General features: G+C 39.6%; 1 protein-coding gene across 1 annotated transcript; it reads left to right on the forward strand.

Moving 5' to 3' along the window:
• Positions 1-686: 686 nt before the first annotated feature.
• Positions 687-19,482, forward strand: LOC118388438 (CTD small phosphatase-like protein 3). The gene is made up of 11 exons (XM_035777524.1): positions 687-1,476; positions 10,822-10,951; positions 11,047-11,181; positions 11,915-12,026; positions 13,696-13,807; positions 14,014-14,100; positions 14,245-14,307; positions 16,044-16,123; positions 16,339-16,465; positions 16,573-16,668; positions 17,817-19,482. Exons 1-11 carry the CDS (start codon positions 1,375-1,377, stop codon positions 17,880-17,882), a joined length of 1,110 nt encoding a protein of 369 aa, XP_035633417.1. The 5' UTR covers positions 687-1,374; the 3' UTR covers positions 17,883-19,482.
• The last annotated feature ends 1,603 nt before the right edge of the window (positions 19,483-21,085 follow it).

The following is a 21,085-nucleotide window of genomic DNA, read 5'->3' on the forward strand; positions in this document are numbered from 1 at the left end:
CTCCCCTAACCCAGACGACACTGGGCCAATTGTGTGCCGCCCTATGGGACTCACTATTCGGCAAAGAGCAAGCATCGCCCAAAATGGAGTATACTCAACACATTCAACAAAAAACTCACCTATAGAGTCTTCACATCCACTTCTCGCTCACCTGCATAGCTGAGGGATGAAAAGAGGAAGTGATGCTACACTCCCAGGTATTTACAGGGGGTGGGGGCATGCGCATCACACCCTTGGCATGGATATTAATTGATATTAATATCTTGACTCATCCTGCCGCCAGGCGGAAGGATATCCTATTGAGTGACTAGCATAGACCCTCAAGCGAAATAGAAGATTCAGGCATTTATTTTATGCTTGCTACATTAGGAGTGTCGCCATAAGATAAAGTATTAATCTTTATATCGGTGCCATTATAGTGTCTGTGACGGCATGGGCAGCACCATTGAGGCTACAACCCATTGGAATCCCCACCTAGTTGACTACTTTAAAATGGCAGAAGCATGGTGGAAGTCCTCAATGGCCATGCCCATGCTAAAAAGGGTTATTATCCATGATGTGTTCTCTATTATCTCTTGAGTGTCGCCTTGTTAACATCCAAAAGCGGAAGTTGTGTCATAGGCTCTCTTTCCATAGGGGAAACACTCTTTTCATACATTTTCGATACTGAAGTGACTTTTTCGTAGCAGGTTAGGAGACTGAGGTTAATGTCAAGAAGGGGGTTGGGGTTAGCGAAAATCACTTCGTATCGAAGTAGCATGAAAAGGGTATCCCACAGCAGCTGTAAACAACAGAGTTTCTAAACAGAGGCGCAACATCGCAAGACTTCCGGGAACGCTTGTAAAACAACAAGCAGACCAGGTCAGGGTTTGGAGATTGAGAAGTCAATGAGAGAAGTGAACAATTCTTCCTTAGTTTTTAATTTTCTAGAAATGTAAAGGCACAACCTAGATTCGAGCAAATGTCTTAAGTAGTTGAACATGTTAATACTCCAATCTAATTTTTGTCAAAAATATATTTTATATCGACAGAGTGCCTTTGATTTTCCGGCCTTTACATGCACAGTTCGACGAGAGACGACCGTTAGACCCGATAACGTATTCTGCGCATGAGTTTAGATAACCAACATCGCCTACAAACGTGATCGGGGATTTATATCGGAGAAGCAGTTTATGCCCATCTTCCTACTGTACTCTCGTTGTGTGAACCTTCCGGTAGATTAAAAAAAAATACGGCACAAGAACGAATGGGAGACGACAGACAATCACAAACAGGAACTGGTTTTTCCTATCGACATTTTGAGTAAGCCCATGATTATTTTCACAAGCTGTATAACGAGTAATGTTTGTGTAGCTACACAACACATTTCAGTTCATGAAGATGAGACTTCGGTCTCGAAGTATTACTGACCCTTCATCAGCACGGTTTAACGGTCGGTGGAACTCAAAGAGAGATGCGCGGAACGTAACTCAAAAGGTAAGTCGAGAAACTTGTTTTGCCAAAATTGCTTGGCTTAATATGATAACTTCGAATGCGTGTTACGCACTATCGTTGGCGAACAAACTACAGTAGCTAACTGGCATAGGAGCTTGATAGCTAACTGGTTTAACGTTAGCTAGCTAATGGTTGTCAAAATTGGTTATCGTAATGATTTATGAAAACACTTTGGTCTTCATTTAAGGTTATTAATAAGGTTGGCAGTGTGGTTAAGGTTTATAGTCAGATTATTATGAGAGAGATTGTAGAAATAGGTGGGTTTAGTCTTTAGCTGTGGTAACTTGTGACAACCCCTAGCTATGTTTGTACAATTCGAAAAGTAAAACAATTGAGATGGTGTCAAGATGGCGGCTTGAACAGACGCTTTTTTTTTACCGAGCTCCGTACCAAACTTCAGAAAGATCGTTAATTTTTTGTAATTTTTTTTAAAAACTATTTTTATTTGTTCAAGATAAGACCTTTCTTGTGACTGGAATTATCATTTATTTCGGCATGTCCATGCAAAGTCGTGACAAAAAAAGGCAGAAGTTAGCCGTTCTATTGCTAATCAACAAGAGAGAAACGTGCTTATAGACAACTGCCATAACCACGCTTGGCCTATGGATAACATCATGCTTTCGAATGCTGTTGACGATGACGAATTCCCCTCTTTACCGGTTACTCCGTGCAAACCTCCACCCCCCAAAAAACCCAACATGAACTCTGACATCGTGGCTACCCTCTCCTTACTCATCAACTCCAGGTGTGACGCCATTGAGAAAATGGTAGGCGCGAACACCATGGTTATCGAAGGCTTGAAAAAGACTGGAGTTTGCATGTGGTGACGTCTCACTGATCTGGAACAATACACAAGAAAATGGCTTGCCAGAAGTGGAGAATGAAGATGAGCGAGGAGAGGCTATCCATATCTGCCAATAAGTTTTGCCTGCAGAGAAGGACAAAGTTGGTGATACCATCAACGTTGTGCATCGCCTCGGCAAGAAGCAACAGCAACACGATTGAAGACCTAGCGGTATCATCATCCTCTTCACTGCCAGATTCTACAGGGATGCTGTCTGGAAAGCTGCTAGGAAGAACGCCTTCCTTCAGAGCCATGATATGCGTTTCGCCGAGCATTTCAGCCCGGAGGACCTAGAAAGAAGGAACAAGTTGTGGCCAACAATCAAGATAGCACGAAATAAGGGAAAGGCTGCTTACTTCGTCGAAGGACGAGGCTTCATCAACGGTTCAGAAATCCATATTCCACCCTAAAATCTCACTAGAAGGAACAGGTTGATGGTTTCAACCATGGTATTCTCATTTTCCTTATGTTGTTTACCTAACAAGCATCAGGTGACTATTTTTCAGGAATACTCAGGTATTTCAATGTATTAGTTTGTTCTTGTATGACCAGAAGACCTAATTTTGTTTACAAACTTACGAAGAAGATTGAAAGATGTATTTATTTTTTTATGTATACCGTAACTAAGATACTGTTTTACAGGGCATACACGTCTGCTCTGACTTTACACAGTTATTGCTCTATTTAGTTATTAATACTTATTTCCAAAAAAGGTCTGAGGAACGTTTTATATGTGAAACATATTGTATTAAATTATTTTATGATCAGCTTTCATATGCACTTAAAATAGTAGGTACCCATTTATTTAAATTATTATTTGTTTTATTTCTCAGAATAGTTCCTGATTACACTAAAGAGGGTTTTTAGTCTCTCTTACTACAAGAACCCTTGGTTTGGTCTTGAACATAATTTTCAGTTGAATTTCAAAGCCAGATAACGTCTAGCTCAAAGGTTATGGAATAAGCTATTTTCACTTTAAATTGACTTAAATGGTGCAGATCTCGGTTCCTTATCGTTTACGTTCACTGCTCCTATGTCTTTGACTCATCCTACTACAGTTTATACTTTTATATAATCTTTGTTGTGTTGTCTTTGTCTATAGTTTCTCTTAATGCTAGGGGGTTACGAAACAATGTGAAGCGCAAGACCTTATTTTTATTTGCAATTTCAAACAGATTTGAGCTTTTTTTTTTTTAAGAGTCTAACTCAATTTCGGCTGATGCCAACTTATGGAAGTAAGTGGGGCAACGACATTTGGCTTTCCCATGGATCTGAACGCTCTGCTGGTGTCACTACAATGAAAAATACCTTTGGTAATATTCTACACTCGGAATGTGACCCCTTTGGTCACTTTATTTGTCTTGTGATCAGTTACAATGACATTACACTCATTACTGTAAACGTCTACGGGTACAACACCAAACATGACCACTATTCTACATTCGGAATGATGAGTTGCTTGAATCTATAGAGAAATGTATACTTCATTGGTTATCTAAATTTCCCAATTCGTTATTATTGATAGGAGGGGACTTAACCTCTTAGAGCTACCCCCCCCCTACTTTTTTCAATTTCCACCTGAAGACATACTAGGCTACCCTGGGGTTTGTTCTTAACTGACTTGCCTAGTTAAATAAAGGTAAAATAAATAAACTGCCTGTAGCTCAGGCACAGAACCAAGGATATGCATATTCTTAGTACCTTTTGAAAGAACAATCTGAAGTTTGTGTAAATGTGAATTGAATATAACACAATAGATCTGGTTTAGATAAAACATGTTTTTTTTTTTTTCATTGTATTTTCTTTTTATAGTTGTTTCATCTTTAAAATGAACAAGACAAAACAACCATTCAGGTGGAATGATGGGGTCAATTTCAGCGGAGGGCAAATATGCGCTTTACCAAAACAATGCTGTGCGCAACATGCTTTGCTCCTTCCGGTATGAATCGTCAATTGCGAATGAACCTCTACTCCGGAGTTTACTACATGGGTTGGTCTTCCAACACATAAACATTACATATTGCCGTTTACCTCAGCTCATTGGCTATCTACCCAGCTAGATTTCAAGACGGTGAGTGGTCATTGGGTTAAAATACAGTCAATCAGCGAAACAGCGGGCAAATCATTGGTGCACAATGATGTCATTACTTGTTGTCTTCAAATCGGTTTCTTTCAGTCAATTTGTCCCGCGAAATGACCCATCAGGTTTGGTTGTGTTACAAACCAGTTTTAACACAACCAATAACACTAATACCAAACAAACCAGTTGATTGCAATGAAACCAAACATGACTGGAAAAGTCACGTTTTGTGTGTGTATTTACCTCGAATGTGTCGTCAAATGGAATGAGACGGAATTCACGACACAAGCGGTTCACAAAATGTTTCATGTTAGGCTATAAAAGTGGATTTTATCAAACAAAAGACCATTCATTGTGTAACAATGAGCATTGGGATTGCAAACAGAGGAAGATCGTCAAAGGTAAACAATTTATTTTATTGCAGTTTGTGGTTTTGTTACGCCTGTGCTGGTTGAAATAGTTGTTTTTTTACGGGGCTCTATCCTCACATAATCGCATCGTATTCTTTCGCAGTAAATCCTTTTTTAAATCTGACAACGCAGTTGGATTAGCATGATTCTAGGCTTTCAAAACATGAGACACTTGTATTTTCATAAATGCTTAATATGACTATTTATGTAGCGATCACCATATGTTGTTGAATTTCATCCCGCTACCGGGTTCCGTGCAGAGGTTAACATTACAATAGATAATTCAACTGCTAAATGGCCCCCAGGTAGGCCAACCAATCAGAATTTGGGTTTAATACTTTTTATGGAAAAGTTTGATCTTACTGATATATGGAGAGAGAGAGAGGTTTCCGGCCGACAGATCATTCACTTGGAGTAACAAAACAGGTTCCAGACAGTCCAGAATAGATTTTTGGCTTATATCCAAATGTATTGATAGTGGGTGTGTTACTACAAATATTTGTTCTACTCCCTTCACAGACCATAGGGCTATTTACATTGATATCAAAATATTTACCCCTGATACTAACCTTGGTAGAGCATCCTACTGGAAGCTAAATAGCTCATTATTAAATAATGATATAGTTAAAGATCTGCTCTCACACTTTTGGGAAAGGGCTTGTGAATAAAAATCTTATTGCAAGAATTAGCCTTACTACTTGCAAAAATAATTCAAGAAGTCCTGGATGCAATCATTGATTAAACAGTCTGGCTTCATGAGGAACAGACACATTTCTAACAATGTCAGACTAGTATTAGACATACTTGACTACTCAGGGTAGCCTAGTGGTTAGAGCATTGGACTAGTAACCGAAAGGTTGCAAGTTCAAATCCCCGAGCTGACAAGGTACAAAATCTGTTGCTCTGCCCCTGAACAGGCAGTTATCCCACTGTTCCTAGGCTGTCATTGAAAATAAGAATTTGTTCTTAACTGACTTGCCTAGTAAAATAAAGGTAAAATAGATAACTGAGGATAGCTTCGTATTATTTTTTAGATTTTTATAAAGCATTTGACACAGTAGAGCATTGGTTTCTCTTCCACTCCCTTGAGAGGCTTGGCTTTGGGGAATTTCTCTAAGACTATTAAGACTCTATATGCAAATGGTAACAGCTATATCAAATTGAAATATACATTACATTTACATTTAAGTCATTTAGCAGACGCTCTTATCCAGAGCGACTTACAAATTGGTGCATTCACCTTATGACATCCATACATTTCAGATGAGCCCTGCATCAATACATTACAGGTGAGAGCCCTGCATCAATACATTACAGATGAGAGCCCTGCGTCAATACATTACAGGTGAGCCCTGCGTCAATACATTACAGGTGAGCCCTGCGTCAATACATTACAGGTGAGCCCTGCGTCAATACATTACAGGTGAGCCCTGCGTCAATACATTACAGGTGAGCCCTGCGTCAATACATTACAGGTGAGCCCTGCGTCAATACATTACAGGTGAGAGCCCTGCGTCAATACATTACAGGTGAGAGCCCTGCGTCAATACATTACAGGTGAGAGCCCTGCGTCAATACATTACAGGTGAGAGCCCTGCGTCAATACATTACAGGTGAGAGCTCTGCGTCAATACATTACAGGTGAGAGCCCTGCGTCAATACATTACAGGTGAGAGCCCTGCATCAATACATTACAGGTGAGAGCCCTGCATCAATACATTACAGGTGAGAACCCTGCATCAATACATTACAGGTGAGAACCCTGCATCAATACATTACAGGTGAGAACCCTGCATCAATACATTACAGATGAGAGCTCTGCATCAATACATTACAGATGAGAGCTCTGCATCAATACATTACAGGTGAGAACCCTGCATCAATACATTACAGGTGAGAGCCCTGCATCAATACATTACAGGTGAGAGCCCTGCATCAATACATTACAGGTGAGCCCTGCATCAATACATGGCACCTCACCTAGATTTGAGTTAACTTGTTATGGCTGCAATCCCACTAAGTGTCATCAACAACCGCGGAATAGCATAGCGCTACATTCAATAAATATTACTATAAATATTTATATTCATTAAATCACAAGTGCAATATAGGAAAACACAGCTTAGCCTTTTGTTAATCCACCTGTTGTGTCAGATTTTGAAATTATGCTTTACAGCGAAAGCAATCCAAGCGTTTGTAAGTTTATCGATCACGACAACCTTGTGTACATTTAGCAGCTTGGTCATGAAAATCAGAAACGCAATCAAATTACTCGTTTACCTTTGATCATCAGATGTTTTCACTCACGAGACTGTTAAACAAATGTTCCTTTTGTTCCATAAAGATTTTTTTTTATATATCCAAAATAATGCGCCTAACAAACAGAGGTGTGTTCAGAAATCCACATGAAAGAGCGGTCACGACAACGCAGACTAATTCTAAATAGTTTCCATAATGTCCACAGAAACATGTCAAATGTTTTTTTATAATCAATCCTCAGGTTGTTTTTAAAATATATAATCGATAATATATCAACTGCAAATGACTTTCACAGTAGGAGAGCGAAAAGCCATACGTATCCAAACTCTGTTGCGTGAGCAAAACTCATGTGACCACTTGACGCAATGTTATCTTTCTGGTCCTTCTGTAGCTCAGTTGGTAGAGCATGGCGCTTGTAACGCCAGGGTAGTGGGTTCGATTCCCGGTACCACCCATACGTAGAATGTATGCACACATGACTGTAAGTCGCTTTGGATAAAAGCGTCTGCTAAATGGCATATATTATATTATTAAAAATAAAAGCCTGAAACTATGTCTGAAGACGGTTGACACCTTGAGGAAGCGATAGGAAAAGGAATGTGGTTCATATCCCTTTAAATCCAGCAAAGGGAGGCTATGGAACATGGAGTTTTCAAAATAGAAGCCCTTCCTGCTTTGATTTTCCTCCGGGTTTCACCTGCAATATCAGTTCTGTTATACCCACAGACTATTTTTGACAGTTTTGGAAACTAGTGTTTTCTATCCAATACTAATAATAATATGCATATATTAGCAACTGCGACTGAGGAGCTGGCTGTTTACAATGGGCACCTTTTCATCCAAGCTAGTCAATACTGCCCCTGCAGCCATAAAAAGTTAGGACAACCTTGCCCAATTCCTCTCTCTCTCCGTACCTGTTTTTATTAATCACCAAACTTCTTGCAAATTCTTTAAATAATAGTCCTGTACAAGGTATTTCCATAGCTGGTAAATAAATTATTATAATCCAGCTGGCTGATACTACACTTTTTCTGAAAGACCAAATTCCCATATCGATCAATGTGATACAATCCTTTTCCAAAGCGTCTGGTCTATATCTTAACATTAATAAATGTGAACTCATAGCTGTCAAAGATTGTGTGACACCTTCATATTATGGTATTCCAGTAAAAGAATAACTTACATATTCAGGCCATTACAAAGGATCAGAAGTCTAGAGGCTTACTAAATTTGAACCATCTTATTAAAAAAAAAAACACAAGAAGCTACAGAGGGACTTATCTTTAAAAGGTAGAGTCCTAATAACCAAGGCCGACGGTATCTCTAGACTAACATATGGTGGTGCTCTTATCTATATCTTGACAGTAAAATAAGCAAGGAGATAGACCAGATGCTTTTCAACTTTCTGTGGAGAAACTGTACCCATTACATGAGAAACTGTTGTAATGAACACTTATGAGAATGGTGGACTGAATTTTCTGGACTTTACTACTTTTAAATAATACTTTTAAGACCAATTGAATAAAACCGTTCCTAAGAAGACCCACTTCTATTTGGAATTGTATTCCTCATCATATCTTCTCTACTTTTTGGTGGCCTTAATTTCATGTTGTTTTGCAATTATAATATTGACAAAGTTCCAGTGTAACTTTCTGCTTTTCATCGGCAGGTTTTCTTGTCATGGTCCTTAATTTATAAACACAATTTTTCTCCACGCAGATATTATATATGGAATAACTGGGATATATTTTATAAAAATACTTCTTTGTTTTTAGAATATTGGTTCTGAAATAATATCCTATTGGTGAGCCAACTGGTAAATGCAGAGGGTCTTTTACTCAGTTATAAAGAATTATTATCACTTTACAAGGTCCCTGTAATGCCTAAAGATTTTGCAATTGTTTTAGATGCCATTCCCTCTATATTCCCTCTGGTGTTGCTATGTTATTCAGGAATGTGTCATGACCTGACCCTCAGAGCCTTCCTTCTATTGACTCTGATTCATCAGTAGGAAAGATTTGTTTCTCTTTTGGTCCATTCAACAACAGAGCGATACAAACCTTGTTTCAGCAGGATGTTGTATCTATCTATACCTTATGTCATGCCTTATTGGAATGGATTTATTGATAATATCTGTTGGTAAAAGTTTGGATGTTGCCACACACGTATCTACTTGTTAACAAATTTAAGGAAGTTTCCTTTAAAATGATTCATAAATATTATCCTGCCAACCACTATATGAAGAAGTTTAAGGAAAACAAACTGAAATTGCTCCTTTTGTAATGACCACCCAGAAACAGTGTTGCATCTTTTTTGGCATTGTATTCATGTAAGAAAACTGTGGCAAGACATCAGTAGGTTTATAATTGAACACATTTATGAAGATTTTACACTGTTGCGGAGAGATGTACTGTTTGGATTCTTTACATACAATAGAAATAAGCTGAAACATTTTTATTGTAATTCATTTAATTATTCTTTGGGCCAAATTTCATATACACAAATGTAAATTTACAAACAGAAAACCACATTTTCGTACCCTACAAAAATAAATTTAACTGTATTTTAAGACGGTTATATGCTCTACTAACAAAAAAGCTGTTAGAATTGTAAGGATATGTATGTCCCTTAAGGTCCTTGTGTAATTGTAATGTGATATTGTACCCCCTAGCTCGATTGTCCATTGTTTGTAATCTATGTATGCTTCTGTTCCCTCGTGTGCTTTATGTATTGATTTGTTGTTAATAAAATAAAAATAATAAAAAGGCTAGTTCCAGCTCGCTAAAAAAAAGACAGAAGCTAGTTCCAGCTTGCTAATGTTAGCTACTAGCCATGCTAACATGTAATTACATTCCAAACCAAGTGTTGGCGCTGGTAAGCTACTATGTACATCCACAATGAAACCATGTCCTGTGTGTTTGGTAGTCGAGCGAGTGAGTGTTATGAGAGTCGTTTTCATTTGTAACTAGTGCTGTACTACCCACAAGGAAGGGATTACGACTCGTTTGTGGCCCAAAAATGAGAAGTAAATTGAAGTCGGAATGGTTTGTCCGGTTGAAGCTTGCGTATTGGAGTATGGGGACCATGCTCACTTCTACTGTATGTGGTGCTCGTTTCACCCCGGAGGACTTTGATGGCTTAATATAACCAGTGGGAGGCATGGGTTGGGGAATGATATTATGACAGAAACCAGGTTCTGTGCTTAGCGTGAATGTGAAGCCTGTAACCTATATCCTATTGGTTAGCAAGCTGCTTCTCCTTGGCTCTTTGACTTTGGTAGCTAAGTCAATCAGTAAGTCGATTTCTCTACTTTATCTGCTGGCATTTTTTGTGTTCTGTGGGTTCCTGCCTAGTTTTTCCAAATATATTTATAACTAATCCTGTCTGTGGTTGTTCTCTGGCTAGGTGGCTAGCTAGGCTGGCTGGGTGGCCAGGCTAGGCTTGCTGGCTAACTGGTTAGATGGTGTTTATGTATTTTCTCAAATTTAGTTTAGTTTAATGTAGTTGTAAGCTAGGTGTTGATAGCAACTGGCTGACTCATGCAGGTTGGTAGGGCTAACCTAATGCAGGCTAGTAGGGCTAAAATTATCAGGCTTTGGTAGCTAACTTGGCCGTCAATCGGTAAGTCTCTGCTCTCTACGTCATTTAGCTGTAGGGGGGTATTCTGATCATTTTGATGAGAACCTTTGGCTACTTTTTCATACTGTTGTCTCAATTATATTTTCTGTGTGTAGGATGAAGAGGTACAACAGCTATACGACCAGTCACTCTACTCTGATGATATCCCCACCTCTACAAAGCGTCCTCTTGTAAAAGGGCGTGGGAGGAAAAGGGTGGCAGCCCCAGACTATGAAGAAAGAGAAGGTACCTGTTAATTTTGGTGAATGCAATTGCTCTATTGACATTTATTTCAAAATGGCAACTCAATACTGACTGAATCATTCTGTATACATTTCTAGATCCGGACTTCAAGACCCCCGTTAATATGCGCCATCACCGGGTGTTGTCGGAGCTAAACCCCTCCTTTCCGCTCAATTCCACTGTGCGAAATATCTACTCCCCCGTTGTCCGTTTCCTCACTCCTACCAAGGAAAGTAAGTATAGGCTCAAAATTGCATACTTCCACACAAGCGGTACCGGAGCGCCAAGTCGAGGACCAAAAGTGTCGAGGACCAAAGTGTTTTTATACTGCTGCTACTAGCTGTTTATTATCTATGCATAGTCACTACCCTCACACATTGACTCGGTATAGCCTCGTTGTTATGTAATTTTCTTGTTACTTTTGGATAATAATAAAAAATACTATTTAGTAAATATTTTCTTAACTCGATTTCTTGAACTGCATTGTTAGTAAGCATTTTACGGTAAGGTACACCTGTTGTATTTGGTGCATGTGACAATTAGATTTGATTTATTAGGCAACATACAAGTGTGTGTTAGCTTTTGTATGCAGGTGGGATAGTCTGCCTGAAAGACCAGAGGCTAGTACATGGGTGTGCAGTTTTTCACAGCATTCGGATAGAAATGTTTTGTGTAAAGCAGAACATACTTTCTTCGTCTTGGAGAATAGGCCATCATGATTTGGCACTTTCCGGGGTCCATTGGGTAGCCCTTTTTGTTTACAGAGAAACTGTCATTTGTTTCAAATTAACAAACTACTGTATAGGCTAGCAAGGACTTGCATTGTTTATCAAACATGCATGTCATTCTGTGATTCTTGAGGCAAGAGTGGATGAGGTCAGCACAGTAACATCTTAATTGGTCTAGTCATATACCAGGGTGAATGAGTCCTATTCATTTTAATCAAGGCAGTTTTTTCCTATTCAGATGTGAGAACCCCCAGCAGTGGTGATGTGATGAGCCCAGAGCAGTGTGTGTTTGGCTATGGTTCCATTAGCCTTCTCGCTGGAGATGAGGACTGCAATGACACTTTCAGCCCGTGAGTTATTTTTATATTGTGTTCTTGGTGCTGTGGAATACAATTATCGGGCTGCACTCTAGGGATGCACAATATATCGGTGAGCATATCGGAATCGGCTGATATTAGCTTAAAAATGACAAAAAAACGATGTCAAAGCTGATGTGAATAACGTAGGTAGATGATAGATGATAGGTAGATGATAATGACGCCATGAAGAATACAGCGCTACACAGAACAAAAGCAGAAAAATACTAAGTGCACACTTCCAACAACTTAATAAGTTCAGGTTGAGCAGTCGTTTGAAAGAGTAAGAAAATTTCAACGAGACAACTCAGGAAAAATCCATTAACGGCAAAATAATGGAATTCATTATGCTACTTGCTATGGGCGTCACGGCTGATATTTTGACCAGCGATGTCAGCCCCATGAGCATGCTGAGTCTGACAGCACAGTGGGTCGACGAGGATTACGTACTGAGGCAAACCATATTCCATGCTCAAGAATGTGCTAGTTCTCTTACCGCTGCTGCCATTTCAATGGCATTTGAGAACATGTTTGAAACTTGGAAAAATGAACACACTCCTATCACCAATCGCACTGACTTGAGAAATAAGCTAATTAACTGTGTCTGCAGCAGACGTGATACCCTCTGTCATGGCATTGAAACGCCTGCTCAACAACTGCCGACACAGACCGTGGGGTTAACTTACAAAAGTACTGAAGGCTGTGAACAAGCGATTCGGTGGTATTCTCTCTGAGCCTTTTTACTGTGTTGCCACCATGCTCGATGCTAAGTACAAGGACCGCTACTTTGACGCAGACAAGAAGCAGAGTTTACGTGAAATGTTACATACACAACTGGACAAGATGGAAATGGACACAGTGACAGTGTGCACCGAGGAAGAGAGGCCATAGACAGACAGCTGAAACTTCACTGCTTGACATGTATGATGAAATCCTGGTTGAGAATGAAACGACTGAACAAATGAACAATGAAACAGCAAGTAAGTGAAAGAAATAGGTTTTGATTGTTTTACTGGTAATTGGGGACATTTTGTAAATGGCAATAAAATAACTTTTTGTGTGTGTGACCTTTTATTTTAACTAGGCAAGATGGTTAAGAACAAATTCTTATTTACAATGACTGCCTTCCCGGGCCAAACCTGGACGACGCTGGGCCAATTGTGCGCCGCCCTATGGAACTCCCAATCACGGCCGAATGTGATATAGCCTGATAGCCTGGATTCGAACCAGGGACTGTAGTGACTCCTCTTGCACTGAGATGCAGTGCCTTAGACCGCTGCGCCGATGTGTGTGTTAACTATTTAACTGTACTCGAGTGCTTAAAAGGTTGCTAAAATTGAAAATATCGGTTACATGTATCAGAAAAAAAACATTGGTGCATCCCTTCTGCATGCCATATCATATATTATTAAATTCAATGTCTACTTATTGAGTTGAATCACCTATGGGGTTATATTAAAATGCAGGATCAAAGAGTTACCAACAAACCACCAAAATGGTATCAAATCATTTACAAGTTAGCTGGCCAGTCTGACCGACTTAATAGTTCCTGCTTTGTGATGCAACTCTGAAATAATCCACTGCCCAGAATCGCTTTCCCATTGTCCGTGGTTCTGGAGGACTCACTGAAAGTATTTTGAATCTGTTGCATTGTTGTCTTTAGCTTTGCTTTCATGAAGAACATTCCATCCAAATGCCAGCAATCCAAACCCTGCATAAGAGACATTCCACCTAAGACGAGGAGTACTCCCCAAGCTACGCTAGTTTTAGATCTGGTGAGTGTTGGGTTTAACTTTTTGAGTTCAGTGACTAAACAAAGCATTTACCTGATTTTTTTTATTTATTTTTTATTTGATTTATTTATTTATTTTTATTATTATTATTTTTTTATTTTATTTTTTATATATTTTTTATATGAATATTTATTTTATTAAATCAAACACTGTGGTACCAATTGTTTGGAATTATTTCTGTGTTCTAGGATGAAACACTCATGTACAGCTCTCTGAATGTGATTGAGGATGCAGAGTACACCTTCCGCACATGTTTCCAGGACAATCCGTACAAGGTGAGTGTATCAACCAGTTCCTTCTAGACTTGTAATGACTGGTGTTGATTTTATTTAAAATATTATTTTTTTTAGATAGAATGAATGCCTGTTTTATAATGACAGTAACAGAGAAGATTGTAATATATTCTCTTAACTCAATAGGTCTACGTGATTCTACGACCACATGTGAAAGAATTTCTGGAAGCCATGACAAAACATTTTGAGGTATGCTTCTAGGCTTGATTGCCAAGTTCTTATGTGTGCTGTACCCATATATATATATTTTTTTGTTGCAACATACTGAACTTTTCAGCCATTGTGGGGGTTCTACTAAGCTACAGCGTATTCGGAAAGTATTCAGACCCATTGACTTCTTCCACATTTTGTTAGGTTTTTAGAATTTTTTGCAAATGTTTAAAAAAAGTATTCAAAACATTTGGTGTGAGATTTGAAATTGACCTCCGGTACATCCTGTTTCCATTGATCATCCTTAAGATGTAAATGCAATGTGATTGGAGTCCACCTGTGGTAAATTCAATTGATTGGAAATGCTTTGGAAAGGCACACACCTGTCTATAAAGTCCCACAGTTGACAGTGCATGTCAGAGCAAAAACCAAGCCATGCGGTCGAAGGAATTGTCAGTAGAGCTCTGAGACAAGATGCAATTCTGCAGCATTTTAAGGTCAGAGTTTCCTCCATTCTTAAATGAAAATAGGTTTTGGTAGTTCCAACTCAATCGGGGGGGAAGGACCTTGGTCAGGGAGGTGACCAAGAACCCGATGGTCACTCTAAAAGAGCTCAAGAGTTCCTCTGTGGAGATGGGAGAACCTTCCAGAAGGACAACCAATCAGGCCTTTATGGTAGAGTGGCCAGATGGAAGCCACTCCTCAGTAAATGGCACATGACAGCCTGCTTGGACTTTGCCGAAAGGCACCTAAAGGATTCAGACAATGAGAAAAAATATTCTCTGGTCTAATGAAACCAAGATTGAACTCTTTGGCCTGAATGCCAAGCGCCATGTCTGGAGGAAACCTTGCATCAGCCCTTCGGTGAAGAATGGTGTTGGCAGCATCATGCTGTGGGGATGTTTTTCAGCAGCAGGGACTGGAAGACTAGTCAGGATCAAGGAAAAGCTAAACGGAGCAATGTACAGGGAGATCCTTGATGAGAACCTGCTCCAGAGTGCTCAGGAAGTCATACTGGAGCAAAGGTTCACCTTCCAACAGGACAACGACCCTAAGCACACAGCCAGTACAATGCAGGAGATGCTTTGGGTAAATTCTCGGAATGTCCTCTGGAGAGACCTGAAAATAGCTGTGCAGCAATTCTCCCCATCCAACCTGACACAGCTTGAGAGGGTCTGCAGAAGAGAATGGGAGAAACTCTCCAAATACAGGTGTGCCAAGCTTGTAGTCATACCCAAGAAGACTCAAGATTGTAATCATTGCCAACGGTGCTTCAACAAAGTACTGAGTAAAAGGTCTGAGTACTTCTGTAAATGTGATATCTGTTTTTTATATATATATAAATGGAAAAAACTGTTTTTACTTTGTCACTATTGTGTAGATTGATAAGGGGGGGAACAATATAATACATTTTAGAATGTGGAGAAAGTCGAGGCGTCTGAATACTTTCTGAACACCATCGTGTTCGTGAGAGTCGTCTTTCCATAGAGGGGTCATAATAGTTTGTAGGCCAAACTGTTTGGACGCTACTGACGATTTTGTGACCAATTTTCGGGATCTCTCATGGTCTGGCAAACACCACTGTAGCTCTGTCACCTTTCACCACAGATGTGTTGGATTGAGATGCATTCAATGTAACAAAAAAACATCTGGTTTAAACTGATGAATTTGTATAGGGATTTTTGTATTACGCTAATTGATTTTTGCAGGGGCATGGACCAACTCAAGGGGGTTAAGGACATTTAATTAAATATATCAAATGTGTTTGTTTTCAGATGTTTGTTTATACATCTGCGAAGAAAGAATATGCAGATAAAATCCTGGACATCTTGGACCCAAAGAGAAGGCTTTTTCGGTATGAGAATTTAACATTGTGACTTGTGTTCCGGTCTGTTATTTTAGCCATACTTGTTTTGCTGTATTGTTTTAGAGATATTGCAGCTGCAGAGTTTTGTTTACCAGAGACAGGCTGACAATATCATCTGATTTGAGGACCATATTTCAGTTGATATTTGGATGTACTTGAAATGTGCATTAATCTCCTTTTTGAATTTTTTTTTCCTTTTATAGACACCGTTTGTATCAACAGAACTGTACCTGTGTTCTGGGGCACTATGTCAAGGACTTGGGTGTACTTGAGAGGGACCTTGCTAAGACAGTGGTTTTGGACAACGCTCCACACACGTACCCCTACCATGTACATTTGCTGTGATGTTGTTATTCACTTAATTATAAAATGATTTGTTGTTTTTTTGGATGCAGAGTGGTTTTAATATACTTAACTTCCTACTTTTATTTCTGCAGCTGATGAATGTGCTTCCCATCAAAAGCTGGTCTGGAAATGACGATGACAAAGAACTTCAGAAGCTCATCCCGTGTCTTGAGAGACTGTCAGGAGCAGTAAGTTGACAATGATTTGGTATCCCACCTCACAGGGCATAAGTATTTTTATTTTGGGTATTGTCTTTTTTAAAGAAATCTTTACATTTCCATAATTTGCTACCTATACTGAACAACAATATTAACCCAACATGTAAAGTGTTGGTCTCATGTTTCATGAAATAATACATTTTCCACATGTACAAAAAGCTTATTTCTCTCAAATGTTGTGCACAAGATTGTTTACATCCCTGTTAGTGAGCATTTCTCCTTTTGATAGGATAATCCATCTCCTGGACAGGTGTGGCATATCAAGAAGCTGATTAAACAGCATGATCATTACACAGGTGCACCTTGTGCTGGGGTCAATAAAAGGCCACTCTAAAATGTGCAATTTTATCACAACACAATGCCACAGATGTCTCAAGTTTTAAAGGAGCGTGCAATTGGCATGCTGACTGCATGAATGTCCACCAGAGCTGTTGCCATAGAATTGAATGTTCATTGCTCTACCATAAGCCGTCTCCAACGTATTTTGAGAGAATATGGTATTAAGTCCAACCGCAAACCACGTGTAACCAGGCTAGCCCCAGATCTCCATTTGGCTTCTTCAGCTGTGCGATTGTCTGAGACCAGCCACCTGGACAGTTGATGAAAATTAGAAATATTTCTGTCTGTTGGGGGGAAAACTAATTTTGACTGAGCCTATGCCCATCCATGGCTGCACCCCTGCCCAGTCATGTAAAATCCATAGATTAGAGCCTAATGAATATATTTCAATTGAATGATTTCTATGTATAAACTCAGTAGGATTGTTGAAATCGTTTCATGTTGCATTTATTTATGTTCAGTATACTTGCCAAACTGGATTTAATCCTAGAAGACCAAACAAACGTCACATGCTACAGAGCTCTAATTCGGGAAGTAGATATACAATGGGATCCTTGTGAAAAACATGTTCCCTTGGGTGTAGAGAAAGCAGAGGAACAAACCTTGAGTCAATCTCTAAACACTTAGCCAGTCTTCTACAAAATACCACAAGTCAAACTTGTCTTATGTTTGGAAATGTTGTTCAAGACCACTTGTATTCCACAAGAAACATCCCCAGCAATTGACCTACCAAAGAAATAGTTGATGTTTACTAATTTGAAATCACAATTTTTCTGTAGGATGATTTCCGGGAAGTACTGAAGAGGAGGACGGACCACTTTCACAGATTGCTCTCTGAGGATTGAGAAAAGGCTTCTGATCATCCTTATCCTGGAATGTGTTTAATTGTGAACATGAACTGGATCTTTGTGTATTATCCTTGCCCTTCTTCTGTATGATCCCTGAATGACCAGTAGGTTACTAATGTAGTATGTTAATTTCAAACATGTACAGTTGGGATAAGTTTCCACACAATATCACTCTGCAGAGCAAAACATTCCTAATAGTTAGAAAAAAACAAAACCACTTGAAATAGCAACTTCAAATGTTTGTTCAAATGTTCAAATGTACTTAATCATGCTAATTTATTGACAGAAAATAGCTTTTTAAAAGCTATACTGTCATATTGTCACTAAAATAATCAGAGTATGTAACACCTCAACAGCCAGAGCAGTTTCTGTAACTAACAAACAACTAAAACCTGAAAAATACCATTATGGTTTAATTTGAGAAATGTCATGATTTAGTTTTCTGTTTGGATAATTCTGGGAATTTTTACGCGCATATAGTCTCCCTTTGACTGCCTTTTTTAAGTAGGCCTACACTGCAGAAATGTCAAGCATCTACTCCCAACATATTACGTTCATGGTTAGCCTATTTGATTTTTTTTTTGTACTAATCTGTTAAATGTATATTTATATGGAATTCTGACAATGTATTGACCTGGAAATATTAATTGTAAGAACTAACTTGTCAAACTTGAACATATCCCCATCCCTCCTTTCAACGGACGGTCTTGCCAAAGCTACTGTGAAATTCTACTCAGTTTCCCCCCCACATGCGGTTAGAACCCAAAGACAGCTATTGTTAGTTTCCCTATTCTCTTACCTTAAGTTTCAACATACTTCACAAATCGGTCGCTCGGGGGTTGGCACATGGTCACTTTTCTGTCGACACAAAGGTCTGGGTAGGTTAATTTCAGAATGTCTTGGAAACCTACATGCTTGCAAATAAAAAATAAAGTTTGAAGTAACTGATTTGTTTTTAAATCTCTGGGTGGACCGGTGTGCGTTACATAATGTTTTTATTTGATTGATCACCTGCTGGTGACTTTCTATTAAGATTGAAGTAAGATTTGTTTTCGATCTGGACACAACAGAGCCCCCAAACCCCCTGGTGTATAGGCTACGCTGTTGATGTATTTGCTCCATATGGTCTGTGTGACATGGTACGGAGAAAAGTGTATGTGCGGCATCGCGATCCTATGAACGTTCTTGAAATTTGATTGAGAAGTTCATTGTGCTATAAGACAAGTTGGGGGAGGGGGAAAAAACAAAGTTGGATTACATTTACATTACATTTAAGTCATTTAGCAGACGCTCTTATCCAGAGATGGAAGGAATACATTTAAACAACAGTAATTCTGCATCCCTCGAAAGTATGTAACATTTTTCTTAGCACAATTTAATATAACAATGCACATTCGCTGTACATTCTCTGTTGTATGGATATTTGGACTGCTCTGTACTATTTATAAACTAAACATTGAGTAGTGGTCAGACAAATGAGGCTGTCTTTTATATTGCTCCTCTTGTCATTTGAAACGGGAGTATTAGATTTATGTACTATTGATCAATAGACCACTTCAAGTATCCTTGTCAATAAAGAAAATCACTAGTCTCTTAATGATTGCAATTGTCATCAATTCACATGCAAGTGAACGGCAAATGCCCATTTCTTCTTACATTCAAATTCTGTATGGGTTCAATTCGATGCCTGTTTACATTTACATTACATTTAAGTCATTTAGCAGACGCTCTTATCCAGAGCGACTTACAAATTGGTGCATTCACCTTATGACATCCAGTGGAACAGCCACTTTACAATAGTGCATCTACATCTTTTAAGGGGGGTGAGAAGGATTACTTTATCCTATCCTAGGTATTCCTTAAAGAGGTGGGGTTTCAGGTGTCTCCGGAAGGTGGTGATTGACTCCGCTGTCCTGGCGTCGTGAGGGAGTTTGTTCCACCATTGGGGGGCCAGAGCAGCGAACAGTTTTGACTGGGCTGAGCGGGAACTGTACTTCCTCAGTGGTAGGGAGGCGAGCAGGCCAGAGGTGGATGAACGCAGTGCCCTTGTTTGGGTGTAGGGCCTGATCAGAGCCTGGAGGTACTGAGGTGCCGTTCCCCTCACAGCTCCGTAGGCAAGCACCATGGTCTTGTAGCGGATGCGAGCTTCAACTGGAAGCCAGTGGAGAGAGCGGAGGAGCGGGGTGACGTGAGAGAACTTGGGAAGGTTGAACACCAGTTTACCTACTTTTCAAAATCTGCACAACTGTTATTATAGTTTACGTAGTAAATCTGTATTTTGTTTGGCTAATGTATCCTACTCGTGACTTGTTTGGTTTATTACATGTCTCAGAGATTCCAAATGTAATCCGCTGGGCCTATTTCCAAAAATTATCCATCTGGTTTTTGCCTGTTAGGATTAAATGCATATACTGTAAATAGAATGAATAGAACAGGAGTCTTCATTCAAGTCAGTGATGAGTTCATTCTATTTATTATACACTGCTCAAAAAAATAAAGGGAACACTAAAATAACACATCCTAGATCTGAATGAATGAAATATTCTTAAATACTTTTTTCTTTACATAGTTGAATGTGCTGACAACAAAATCACACATTATCAATGGAAATCAAATTTATCAACCAATGGAGGTCTGGATTTGGAGTCGCACTCAAAATTAAAGTGGAAAACCACACTACAGGCTGATCCAACTTTGATGTAATGCCCTTAAAACAAGTCAAAATGAGGCTCAGCAGTGTGTGTGGCCTCCACATGCCTGTATGACCTTACAACGCCTGGGCATGCTCCTGATGAGGTGGCGGATGGTCTCCTGAGGGATCTCCTCACAGACCTGGACTAAAGCATCCGCCAACTCCTGGACAGTCTGGTGGATGGAGTGAGACATGATGTCCCAGATGTGCTCAATTGGATTCAGGTCTGGGGAACGGGCGGGCCAGTCCATAGCATCAATGCCTTCCTCTTGCAGGAACGGCTGACACACTCCAGCCACGTGAGGTCTAGCATTGTCTTGCATTAGGAGGAACCCAGGGCCAACCGCACCAGCATATGGTCTCACAAGGGGTCTGAGGATCTCATCTCTGTACCTAATGGCAGTCAGGCTACCTCTGGCGAGCACATGGAGGGCTGTGCGGCCCCCCAAAGAAATGCCACCCCACACCATGACCCACCGCCAAACCGGTCATGCTGGATGTTGCAGGG

Source organism: Oncorhynchus keta, chromosome 1 (assembly GCF_023373465.1).
Source record: "Oncorhynchus keta strain PuntledgeMale-10-30-2019 chromosome 1, Oket_V2, whole genome shotgun sequence".
In the NCBI taxonomy this organism is placed as follows: domain Eukaryota; kingdom Metazoa; phylum Chordata; class Actinopteri; order Salmoniformes; family Salmonidae; genus Oncorhynchus; species Oncorhynchus keta.

Coding starts and splice junctions, on each gene's coding strand:
- LOC118388438 (XM_035777524.1), top strand. CDS start 1,375: ATGAAGATGAGACTTCGGTCTCGAAGTATTACTGACCCTTCATCAGCA. Junction 10,952..11,046: donor AGACTATGAAGAAAGAGAAG/GTACCTGTTAAT, acceptor ATACATTTCTAG/ATCCGGACTTCAAGACCCCC. Junction 13,808..14,013: donor CTACGCTAGTTTTAGATCTG/GTGAGTGTTGGG, acceptor TCTGTGTTCTAG/GATGAAACACTCATGTACAG.